Below are 12,518 nucleotides of genomic sequence, written 5' to 3'. Positions count from 1 at the left end.
GGTAATACGGAGGGCTCTTCATGGCCTTGAGACCGCTCGCCATAATTGGTGCTGAAATGCACCACTGCTCACTTACACACGGGACCATGTGAACTCTCGCGTGGAAGCCACTCACATCATGTCCCAGCACAGCCACACCGTGGAGAAGTGGCCCCAGCCCAGCTTGCGCACCACGTGGTAGCGCCCATTGAAGAGATCTCCGATCTTCACTGCGTGGTAGCCCCCTGCGCCATGAGTGCACACACACACGTATAAACACGCGTACACGTACACTCGCGCACACACGTGCGAATATTCGCATACACACATGCGTAAACAAAGAGAGAGAAAAAGGCAAAGATCCCCCTTGGAGCCTTTAACAGACTATTGGAGCAAGTCCTCTTAGTGAGCATCTATGAACGCTGGCAGGGCACACGACGGGGAGGGGATGGGTGGCCAGCACCACGCATGGTGGCCTTTGTCTCCCCTATGCTAATGTTTACATCACAAACCAGGTACTCATGAGGCTGAATCGACCAAGGGAAGTCCAGAACCGGTTAAGATATTTGTCACCCATGTTAGCCATGAGCGGGAATCAAGCACACATGCACATTTACACACACAAACTCCCCACCTAGATTGAAAATATATGTTTAAAACTAATTTACAAGTGATTTGTGTCTTTAGTATGTTGTCCTTGCCCCGCACCTCTGGTTAGCGCAGTTGGCTACGTGCAATGCAAAATAAGTTCAACATACATACATACATGCACTTCCAAACACACAACGAGACAGACGCACACACACCCCACGAAAGCCGGCACGAACATGTACGCACACACTTCATTCAGGGCTCTGGGCACACCGTCCTCTTGACATCCATCAAACCAGCAGTGCCGAGAGCAGGGACACTGAGCTGCTCGTTCACATTTCCGCAAAACCCCCCCGTGGAGCAGCAGCAACAGCAGTGCTCGTCCCTACTCCCGGCTCCCGAGCGACACGGTTTCATCTCAGGGCATCAAACGCATTTTTGATTAAAGTCCAGAAACGAGACGCCGCAATGCTCGCCATGCACAAGAGGAGGGGGGTGCACGGCAGTGCGACTGGCTAGTTTGCCGCCGGTGAGACCAACCTTTGCAGTAGTCATTGGGGTCCTCCTGCTCCTCGTCGTCCGAGCCCAAGATCTCCTCCTGGTGCGAGGGCGGCGCGGCCATGGGCAGAGGCGGAGTCACCGCCGGGGGTGACGGGGTAGGCCCGTGGACGGGGGCCGTTCCACACGAGGGGGTGTCCACGAGGGGAGGGGTCGGAGCTGCTGCCGCCGTGACCGCCACCGGGCGGGAAGGAGCCTCCTCGAGGAGGGGGGCCGCCACGTGGACCGGGGCTGGGCCCTCGGGCAGCAGGGGAATGTCGGTCGGCCGGGAGGTGGGGGCGGCCGGTGGGGCAACCTCCAGGGGAGGGGATGCATGCCTATTGCCAGCCTCAGGCCTGCAAACACAGAGACAAAGAACCCCGAGGCGGCCTCACAAACGTGTAGGAGCAAGTGCCGTTGTCATGAGCGAATATTAGGCTGGATGTGGTGCACGAGGGGGTGGTGGAGCCAGTACCAAGCCTGCCCGCGTTGTTTAGTCAATTCCGATATTCACGCATTGAGTATTTAATTCGACCGAGGGGAGGTCCAAGACCGGTTTAGATACCACCACATGCAACCGATGTGCATAGCAGCCTAGAATCAAACTCAAGTCTCCCAGAGCCTAGTGCTGTGAATGGAGCACTCTAGTTCTGCTCCTCACAACACACGAACACACAAGATGAAACGCACATGGACGCACACGGTGACACACACCAAACACAGAGATCACAGCAGACAGCACATGTCGAGATAACATCCAAGTCTGACTCATCACAGTTCCTGTACCCAGCTGCTTCTATATATACTCAAGCATGAGAGTTATATATATAAACCAAATGTATATAAATTGCTGCAATCTACGAATGCCAAGTGGAGAACCGCCAAACGCGTGGCTCTGTGGATAGCTTCTCAATTAAGAACATCATGTTTCGAGAATTCCGTGCAGGAGCACACAAACGCGATGCCACTTGGGAGCGAGGAGGAAAATTAAACGAGGCGAGGTCTGGGAGGCGCCACGGCCGGCGAGGCCCCTTCCGATACTTACATGGCTCCGTCGGCTCGAGCCGTCGCACGTGCCGCTAACGAACGCCGGTCCTTTACCCCGCTGTTACGTTGCCCATCCTTTCAAGGTCACGATCGTGTGCCTCCACTCTCCGTTTTATAAAACATTCTCATCCGTCCTCGGCGAGAACACACTGTCACCACCCCCCTTCCACCCCCCTCCCCCGCGTGCCCCGATGAGGTAATGGTAACCATGGCGACTCTTGCTAGCCGCAAAACGTACGCCAGGCAGCACCATGGCGACGGGCCCACGTGACCACCCTAGTCGCCGTGACGACGGCTTCATCCGCCAGTTCCTCGAGCAGACCGCCAGACTAATCCCGGCAACATCTGCCGAGCGCAATCGCCTCCCTGATTGCGGCGCCCGACTTCCCGTCCCAATCCACACTTACCACCCCTACGCGCCTCTGAGCCGCACCAGCAGAGGTGGTCAGCGGCCTCAGGCTCAGCACCAGGTGGTCGTCGTTTTTGTCTCGTTCCAAGGGCGCCAGCAATTCGACGTTGCGATTACACAGAGCGCCCACCCTCCCACCTCCCCCCCCTCCCCCCGTCTGCTCGTCCCAGCTGCCGTAACCTCACCTCTCATGGCACCCATCCCCTGGGCAGCATCGTCCAGCACCAGCGTGACTGGCGCACCGCTCTCGCTCGTTTATGGCTGGGACGTGAGTTAAAAGACGGAGGGGCCTCAAACAGGTGCCCCCCCCTATCCCTCTCCCAAGCACCCCGGGATCGCAGTGTCTCACCTCGACAATGACACACACCGGTAATGATGTGTGTGTGTGTGTGTCAGGGGGTGCGGCCGCCATCGCTGCTCAAGAGTGAATGTAACCGCAATGTAAAATGGTCATCAGGCGCTGGCACCGCTCATTAAGAATGCCAGCGCGTGGCGACTTGACGGCAAAACCACGGCCACACCCCTTCCATGGTTCACCCAGCGGGAAAAATGAGAGGCGAAACGCAAAGTGAAATGCTGTGCGCACAACGGGCATTGCCATCTGATTTTCTTCCTTCTGTTTCCTTCTTGAGCCTAAATGTTATTGCAGTACATCATTGCACATGTAATTTGCGTGAATTGTAAGTAATTAACCTGGCCAGGTCGCACAACGGAAGGGCGATCGGCTCTAAATCGGAAGGTTGCGAGTAGAAATCTTGGTTGGGTTGTTGACCAAGGGGTCACTTTGTAGGAAAATCAACAGCGGTTGTCCTTTGGAAACATTTACCGCTGTCGGCTGTAAACAGGAGTTGAGTACTGCCTTTATGCTAATTTAAGCAGGTAGTCACTTTAACTCTGACTTTCAAGTCATTCATTCATAAACACTAGGGATGAGACGATTCACCTTTCAGAATTTTTACAAATAATTAGGCTCATTATTAGATTCCAGAATACATGATATGGTTTAAACTTGAAGTCATGGTAGTACAGCACCTCTAGTGGCCGAATGGGTCACATCCACCCATCACAAAGTGACACACGTTGGTTGTTGCAGATGTAGTGACATAGAATGGTCACTACTGTGTCGGCCTGTACGAGGGCTGGGGGCCCCAAGGGGGTGCCTGGGGGGTCACGTGCTGGAGGGATCCGGACCTTCCCAGAGGTGGGGGAAGTGAGGCGTGTCCTGGGAAGGGAGGCGTGGCCTGAACAGAGCCAGCCACGCCGAGGCGGAGCCGGCCACGCCAAACCAGATATAAGCGTGGTGTGAACGCAGAGCGAGGCTGTTGTACTGTACTCCAAAGTGAAGAGATCATCGGTCGTCAAGTCCCGAGTCGTCGTCCTGGGCCAGGCAGGCCGTTGCCTGCCTGGTCCAGTCTGTGTCGTGTTCCAGAGTGTTAGTGAGTTGAGGAAGGTGGTCACCACCTTATGTACAGTGTTATATTACTTACCGTTTAATAAATAGTGTTGCCTCCAAGCTGCGTGTGTGTGCACCTAATTCGACCCTACTACACATACTCGATTCGATGCATGAGAATCTACTTTCATACTGGACGCATCGATGCATCGTGACACGCCAAGCGGACACCGTCAGAACGACTTTGATTTCTGCACAACGCGCGGGATGGATCGTGTAAAAACGTGGTGCTTTCAACTAGAGCGCAAATCTGCGCCGAGATGTTGTCCATCAGGAGCGGCACTATTACACGGCGTCAGCGCCGAAACGCTCATAGGATCATTGTGCCGCTCTTTCAGATTTACACGTGACAAATTGACACATTTGCACCGTCCCATTGTGAGCGAGAGTCAGATGGAAAAAGCACTCAGAATAATGGTCCTGGGAAGGAGGCAAGGCAGCAATGCTTCATGTGCTGCTGCCTCTTCAATGATCGTCACATTTGGCCAGGGCCTTGGGTGAACCTGGAAATAAAAAAAATTATATTACCCCCCCACCCCCTCGCCTAACAAGGAGTTGGTTTATCCTGGCAGCGTCAAAACTCACACTCCTGGTTCAACTCCAGCTGCCTTGTTCACCCCCAAGGTGTGAACACGGCAGCTGGAGGAGATAAAATCTAAAATTTTAAGTGCATTTGGTATTCACGCTGATCTTAACGTGCAAAGCTATCGCAAAGGAGATATGTTTCGCAGCCTGCAATACTATCTCAGAAGGGGGCAATGTTGCTATGTATCTTCTCAATTTAGTCGTTTGCGGGTGAATTAAAATAATCGGCAAATTTGGAGCATGACGTCAGTCAACAATGTCACTCATTTTTAATGTGACAGAACTTTTAACGTCCGCCGTGAAGCAGATAGCGCGTAACGTCTCGTGATTAATACGCCTGCAGTATTCACCAGGGTAGTTGCAGGATTCTAAATGTGAACCTCTGCCACAAGCGGCATGCACTCCCGCTGGGCTATGTTAACCCCTAAAACGTCCGCTCGAAACAGCGTCTTTACATCCTACAAATGTGAATTTGTTTAACGTGTTTTTAGGTACTCATGAGCACCCAGTTTAATCCAGCATTTAACCTGATAAAATCCCACAATTTTCATTCAATAAATGCAGTCTGCATTCACAATGGGTGCTGCAAGAACACTCTCATCTTCGCCGAGGCGTGACTTAATTAACAAAACCCATCAATTATAAAACCTGTTCCATCGACCGCACAGGGTGACAGGCACCAATATCGTCAGAACGCCCAGCTCGCTTCGGGAGCTGAGACACCACAGGATAGACCAGACGACTCGAAAAACGCACCGACGCTGACTCCCCACGGTGCCGGCTCACATTGAGAAAAAAAACCCGCACACTTTGACCCCATCCATCCATCCAATAAATCAATCTCGTAACATCCACGCTTCAGCATTTCATAATTTTGCATGTGCAACGCAGAAGTGACTGATAATTAGACCCACGCTTTCATAATTTATCCAAGGGTCGTGGTTGTTTTTTCCGTCGATATTTCAGCGCAGTGCCGCGCGCCCACGTTGCTACCGATCAAGTGAGTGATCACGGGACTGGGGCTCGCGGTCCGAGGGGATATGCGAACGCTGCCACATGGCCCCACCATGCAGAGTAGGGCACGTGTTGCGCAGCACGCGGTTCTGAGTGCCGGCTCACCGGATGAACTCTTGCCATCGGCAGGTTCCCTTCGACCAAACGGCCACATTATTTCTGGTACTCACGTCAACACAAACGCACTGCCTGCTTTGTAAACGTCCAATTGCAACTCGGTGATCTTCTGAAGTTGGGTTCGCATTCTCTGTTCGTCAGACAGCGACTTTGGTTGGACACGACACCTGGCCCCTCCTGACCGGGTTTGGTTAAACTCATGAGTGAGAAACGTGGGAAGGGGTTGTTATGATTGGAGTTAGGGCTGGGGTTTGTGAGACTTAAGAATGTTCCCTAGGGCCTGGATGAACTTATTTTGGCCTCTCTCCCGCATACGTATTAGGCACTGAATATTAATAAAATCTATCTCCCTCGTCATACGAGGGTGGCTGGCAAATGAAAAACACTGCAGGCAACAACCGTACGAGGCCAGGATGCTTCCAATTCATGAACGGTTTTGGTTCCTCAACGATAGAGTGGAATGCAAACACAAGGTTGGGAGATCAAATCCTGGTTTGGGTTGACTCAGTCCAGCATCCCCCCGGGGTCGATAAAATTATGGGGAAGATAATAGTGGTTATCCAATCGATGGACTTGCCCTCTCACCAAAGGAATGTAGAATTTCCACTACAGGAGATGAGCAGCACCTCAATGCTCATTTGAGCAAGAAATATTTTTTTATTATAACGGACTGTTTAAAGCTGCTCAGGGCAAAGCGCTAATGCAAATACTCCATTCATGCACAGGCCTTGGGATTCCACTGCCAACATCTTGTGTGATCATTCGATCTAACGGTGTAGGCAAAACACAGACATGCACGTGCGGAAGTGGGGACGGGGAGTAACTAGACCCAGGCTACTGGCAGATGGGCGAGGGTGGACATGGGGATGGTTGGTAGGGAGAGAGGGCATCCACCCACCTCAAGGTCGGACGCCGGCCGGCAGCCCTGGGCAATGATGGGGTCGGCTTTGCCGTCTGATGCCCATCTGCTAGCTCTGAGCCAGGGGGCTCAGGGGTGTGGGGGGGTTGGTGACCACAGCTTTGTGGTTCTGCACAAGGATTAATTCGGACGCGATGACCGCACAGGTCGTCGAGTCTGCCGCTTGCATGCGCGCATGTCTTGCGGTCTTCGCAGCGCGTATCGATTGACCAAGCGCTACGTGTCATCCTCGGCCTTGTCCGAACTCCATTTTAAAAAAAAAACTTGTTTATGAAAATACCCTGGAGCATCAGTTGATGTTGCCACGGCTCATGGCTTAAAAGCAAATGCAACAAGAAAAACATGAATAAAACACTGACCTTGTAGGGCTGCATGTCCTGGGCTGCCCAACAGGGGTTTGAAGCTTCATGAATAACAAAATAAGACTTGAAAACGCCCATCAAGTGAGGAGGTAGTCAGGTGGCAAAGGTTAGTGCAAAGCTGACACTGCTAAGAACCTGGCAGCCGCCACCTGTGACTAAACTGCGTTCTCAAGTGTGGTGAGTTGATGACGTCAGTCCAGTCACAGATGGCCATACAAAACGTAAACCCATCACATTAGCTTTGGTTTGAAATTCAGTTACATTGGTTGACTGTTACGCAGAAAACATTACTCTGCAACAGGGAAAGTGGAAAAGTGCTGCCTCCTACTCTGTGGAAAAGACAACACTTAATGGGATCTCGGGAGGTCACTCTTTGATATCGACTTCCGTGGGTTGTTCTCTAACACGGTGGGGGGGTTGTACTGCCGTGCGTAAGCTCCGATTGGATTCTTCGTCTCATAACATGACACACGTTACAGCACCATCACGATACAATTGTGGAAAACGACAATAAATGTATCAACAGAATTGCCATCAGGTACTCTACCATAGCTGGGCAATCGTGACGTAACTCAACCGGCATCGCGAAATGTACGGGAGTGATGCCACACGAGTGCCACAATGATGCACTTGACCACAACTCGTGTTTTTTTTTTCTCACCAGTGAAGCGTCAAACTAATGACGTACAGGCTGGTACACCCATTTTCGATGCACAGCAATAAGACAAAAGCTGTCTGATTATCTGCTCGCATCACCCTTTAAACCGGGGACACTCTTTGTGAACAAGACTGCTGTCGGAAAGTACGTTCCATGTTGCACAAGCTGCCAAGACGATAAACCAAAAGCGTAACAGCCCCGTTTGGGCCGAATGAAAGTATGCACGTGACAGCGGCCTGAATGTATCTCACAGATCACGTCGTGTTTTGCCAGCACCGGCTTTGCGGGCTCAGCATCTGTATTTGTAGCACGGGGGAGGTCGGTGCACGTGCGTGCGAATGTCTGAATACGTGCGCGCACACGTGTTTGTGTGGCTATGTGCGCGTGTGTGTGTGCGCACACGTGTGTGTGAGTGAGAGGGGGAGCAGCCTCGCCGTGCTGCTTCCAGAAGCGTCGCTTGTTCACGTGGCTCGCCCGGCGCCCTCCGATCGGTGGGAGAAGCAACGACCCAGATGGCAGCGCCCGACAAACGTGAAAACGTGACGCCACTCAAAGACGTACAGGAAGAACCCACAACAAACAGCAGGAAGGTGCACGGCTCCCGTCCATGTGCCTTACACGCGTGTAATGTGATCACATATACAATGCTCTCAGCCTTATCTAGACCACCAGCTTAAAGAGCTGAAAGCGTGGCTGTGACCAAACCACTCAGAATGCGCCCAAATCGTCAAATCGTGTAAGCCCAGTAGGAAAAACAGCCTGGAAAGATGCTTGGATAGAAAATCACAGGTGTTACAGGCTGTGGTGCTACATGATGGGCAGCAGAGGGCGCAACACTCAAAATCCCCATTGCTATACTGGATGTTTACACTCCACAGCCTTCATCAGCTCGCACTGCCCAGCTTGGTGAAATATGGGTCAAATAACCCCCCACGTTACCCGCAGGCGTGGGGAGGTCCTCATCCAGCAGTTGATTGACACAGGGGCTGTCTGTGTATGCCCATGTGTCCTACAGACTCACTGCTTTGCATTCCACATGTGCACTGTGCTGCAACAAAAAACTGGAGGCTTTCATTAAATTGTGACCGTGAACCCTTACATCACAGACTTGTGGAGGGTCGGAATACATAGTATTGTTACTACATGTCGAGGTGAGCAACAGAATGGGAGCTATCCTAACAGCAGTCTACAGCAAAATCCCAGCAAGGGGAGCCCTGGTAGGGAGAGCTGGTAGGTTGCGGCCTAGTAGCAGTTTCAGTTAAATCACAGTTAAAGAAAGCCACCTGCAACCCCTTGTATTATACGGGTGTGATGCATATATTAGTGTGTAGAACATGCGTGTTAATGTACGTGTCTGTGGTACATGGCGCCTGTTGTGGTGTATGTGTGCCCGTGTTGTGGGGAGCAGTGGTGTTGTGCTGAGCACTGTGCTACCAACCTGGCGACCCGAGTTCGTGTCCCACTCACGACCAATAACAATGGCGAGTATCTGAACCCGTTACTGGGCCTCCCCTAGGTTGACATAGCCTTCATGGGTACCTGGTGTGGGGTGTAAAAATCGCCACTGAGGCAAAAGGCGGTCGGACGTGAAGTTGGCCACCCACTCACTGTCTTGTGTGGCATGCAGTACTTCATAAGTGCTCGTTAAACGTTCTTGCCCCAAAAGTCTGGTAACAGTTATACGGGGGACCTGCGTGTTAAGTGTAGGTGCATGTGTTAGTGTACAGACCAGCTGGTGCATCTACCAGTTCTTTGAGTCAGTCAATCCATGGCACCCGGGGTATTTTCCCGTGACCTCCTGTCAGCGAGCCTTCGACAGTTCACGTGGCCTCAAAGGGCACCTGGCCTGGCACAGGTACTGTGATGACGTCACAGCCACTTGGTGGTGAATGGTGGTTGTTATTGTTCTTGTTTTTGTACAGAAAAAAGCAAAAACAAATACCTGTGTGTGTGCGGTGTATTGTACTGTGTTCAGCACAGTAGTCTTTCCCGCTTGTCTGAGGTAGGTCGGTACCGCTCCACCCCTACCACCCCTCCCCGTCATCTTCCACCACCCCTGCCCTTACCACTAACCTATTGCGGTGAGTACATTTAATACACAGTAATTGCAACTATGTTTTGGTATTTAATTTAACTTAAACTATGCTTTTATTCGCCGTATTCGCCAGCATTCATCGGGATAAATGTGGGGTCCGGATAGCCTGGGATTTATTGCAATAATCCAGGAAAACCCTCAATGAGTCTCTAGATTATTTTTCAGGAGGGTCCTGTCGCATTGTGAAATTTGGCAAATTCCTTTAAAATATGTTTGTTGGCATCGCATGGGAGACCACCAGATTATCTCGAGAAAACACACGCATACGATAAGGGTGGGGGCGGGGGGGGGGTAACACGCAACGTTCGGCACAGATAGGTTCAAGAATCATAATAATTTAAACTTGCAACACGCCGCACAGTCGTCGCTCTCGACTCGCAGGCGAGAGAGAGCCAGCGCCAACAATTTTCCAAGCTCTGCGGTCCCCTAAAAATGAAGCTGTTATCGGCCAATTAACGAGTTGTGGAAGGAAACGGGAGCGCCTGAAGAAAACCTAATGCGTCCGAGGGGGCAACACTCTCACCCATACAGAACAAGTGGAGTCCAAATTGTTGCAGTCCTGCCTTCTCCTGGCAAGCCAGGGTATGGCACCTAAACGCCCACGGGAAGGGAGTTTCACATTATCTGTGCGATCCACCAACCCTTGCCTCTGCGTGCACCACTGGCCGCCCGGATAAATACATTGCTGTACTGCAATCTCCGGGACGCCTCGCAGGTCGATAATAAAACACATTCAAACACGTTTCTTTTGTTATACTGCAGCAAGTGTGCTTTTTAACTACTGTAGTACTGCCCTTCACCGTCATTGTCGGTAAGAGCCAGCATGCCTGCCTCCTGCCTGCCCGGTGTGCTCCTTACAGTGAGCATAAGCACAGCATTACAAATCACACGCACCATCGTATATGACCTTAACGCGGTACGTGCAGCGGAGACAATATATATAGCAGCAGAACCCATTCCGACGGCATGCGCGTCACTAGAACATAAACATGGTGCAATGTGCGTAGTGCGCTCGATGTGCAATAAACATAACTCACGGTCCGTGCCTGCACTGCAAATTGTGTTTATGAAAATAATAATTATAATTTCCCGCACGCACACGTGACCGTGGAATTACAGCCGATTGTGCGTGTAACGGGCAAAGAAGGCGAGCGTCGTTTATTAACACAGTGCCCAACGTTCAAACATTCAAATTCCATCAGCTTGTCTGGCATTATCGCGCCTTTGGGTTCTCCGTGTACCCACGGACACATCCGCCGTCGCACGCAAATGTGCCACCGGTGTCAAATGGGCAGCACCCGGGGGACGAGGCATGGCCTCCGCTCTGCGTTTTAATGCCGATTCTTCTGACGCGCCTCGCACGAGACATCGTCGTCCTCCTCTTCGCAGCCTCTGACGACACCACCGGCTGCAGCCGCTACACCATGCAGCTAAAGAGGCTGTTTGTAATCTCAAAGCCTCGATTAGAGGCAGGCTAACAGTCGACCAAAGCTGCGGATCACGGGAAATGTTCTCTAAATGTGCGAGGTGCACGACACCGACACCACCTGTGCACCAAGCTGTTGCTGACCTCCCAGAAGTCTCACATCTCCTCCCTTGCAACCCTACTCACCCATAATAACCCCTAGGGTCACATAATGAGAGGACCGGGCTTATGGATGTTATTGACCACCCTTTCCAAGGAAACAAATCTGCTCCGGTTGCCCTCCGCATCGCGCTTTTGACGGAGAGTAAAAGTTTTGTCATTTATACTGAGTTGCCCTCTTCATCTCCCACACCCACTCCGCAAAATCACTAAATAAATCCAGTCCATTACCGCCAATTTGCCAGAAATTATCGGCACACTCTCGGTCGCTCCATCAATTATTCATAGAGACATGCTGAGAAGTGTATTTACTTATGAATGCTTAATGACATCATGGCGCAGGACACAGCACGACTGTGACGGCACTTCCGATCATCTGCCTGCACACAGATTTCAGGTGCTGCGGCACCAAGTGAAAACCTTAACGGCTCATGGTGTTCTCCGCACCCACCTCCCAAGGACAAACCGAACGGCAATGGCGGCAGCGCCGACAATAATTGCATGCAGACTAACAAGGCTTAACGAGCCTTGAACAACGTGAGGATAAATTAACGAGAACATCAGCCCGTGCGCATGGGCAGGTATGGGGCGGCCTCACCAATTCACAACGTGAAAATATGAACCTGTAAGTATATAGAACTTAGAAGTTAAGCTGGTTTGAGCCTGGAAAGTAATTGGATGGGTGACCACCACACACAAACAGGGCTTTCGGGACTACAATGTGGATAGTAATGAGCAATGTAAAATAATCTATTTGTCATGACTGTGATTGTCACTGTGTGCTGCCGGGCTTACGAAGCCACGGCAGATAGTGTGTTGGCATTATGTGCAGCCCGCTTACTGGGCGGAGTACCAGCCCTAGCGGGGCTTGGGTGAGCGCTGGTCAGCGCGGAGGCACCACGTACAGTGTGCGGTGCGGGCTCCCGGTGAGGGAGCGAGAGGGAGTCAGCCAGCCAAGGTTACGTTGGGGCATGATACGCTGGTTGACCTGCCGCCACGTGACCGGATGATATTGGAGGGGGGCCACCGGTGGACAGGGGCCGCTGGGCGGTCACGTGGTATAAAAGAACTCTCGGGAGCCTTTGGGAAAGAGCTCGAGAGATCTAGGTGGGCAGGGCGAGGGGCGGAGCCAGCTCCAGGCGAGGCCGATATAACGGTGCCCAGTGA

General features: G+C 51.9%; 1 protein-coding gene across 5 annotated transcripts in view; it reads right to left on the bottom strand.

Annotated features, from left to right (window-relative positions):
* Window positions 1-12,518, bottom strand: part of LOC144943643 (SRSF protein kinase 2-like) — a 70,933-nt gene that overhangs the window by 28,308 nt on the left and 30,107 nt on the right. For 4 of the 5 annotated variants that reach the window (XM_078871309.1, XM_078871308.1, XM_078871311.1 and 1 more), the window contains 2 exons: window positions 1,111-1,463; window positions 116-224 (listed from right to left, as the gene is read on the bottom strand). In XM_078871309.1, the coding sequence (XP_078727435.1) occupies window positions 116-224; window positions 1,111-1,463 (462 nt within the window). Of the gene's footprint in view, window positions 1-115; window positions 225-1,110; window positions 1,464-2,152; window positions 2,299-12,518 lie in introns of those variants that run through there. The other variant, XM_078871313.1, reaches the window with a different exon arrangement.

This window comes from Lampetra fluviatilis, chromosome 32 (genome assembly GCF_964198595.1).
Source record: "Lampetra fluviatilis chromosome 32, kcLamFluv1.1, whole genome shotgun sequence".
Classification (NCBI taxonomy): Eukaryota; Metazoa; Chordata; class Hyperoartia; order Petromyzontiformes; family Petromyzontidae; genus Lampetra; species Lampetra fluviatilis.
The sequence above is the reverse complement of the archived record's forward strand: the minus strand, read 5'-3'. Positions and strand labels throughout refer to the sequence as shown.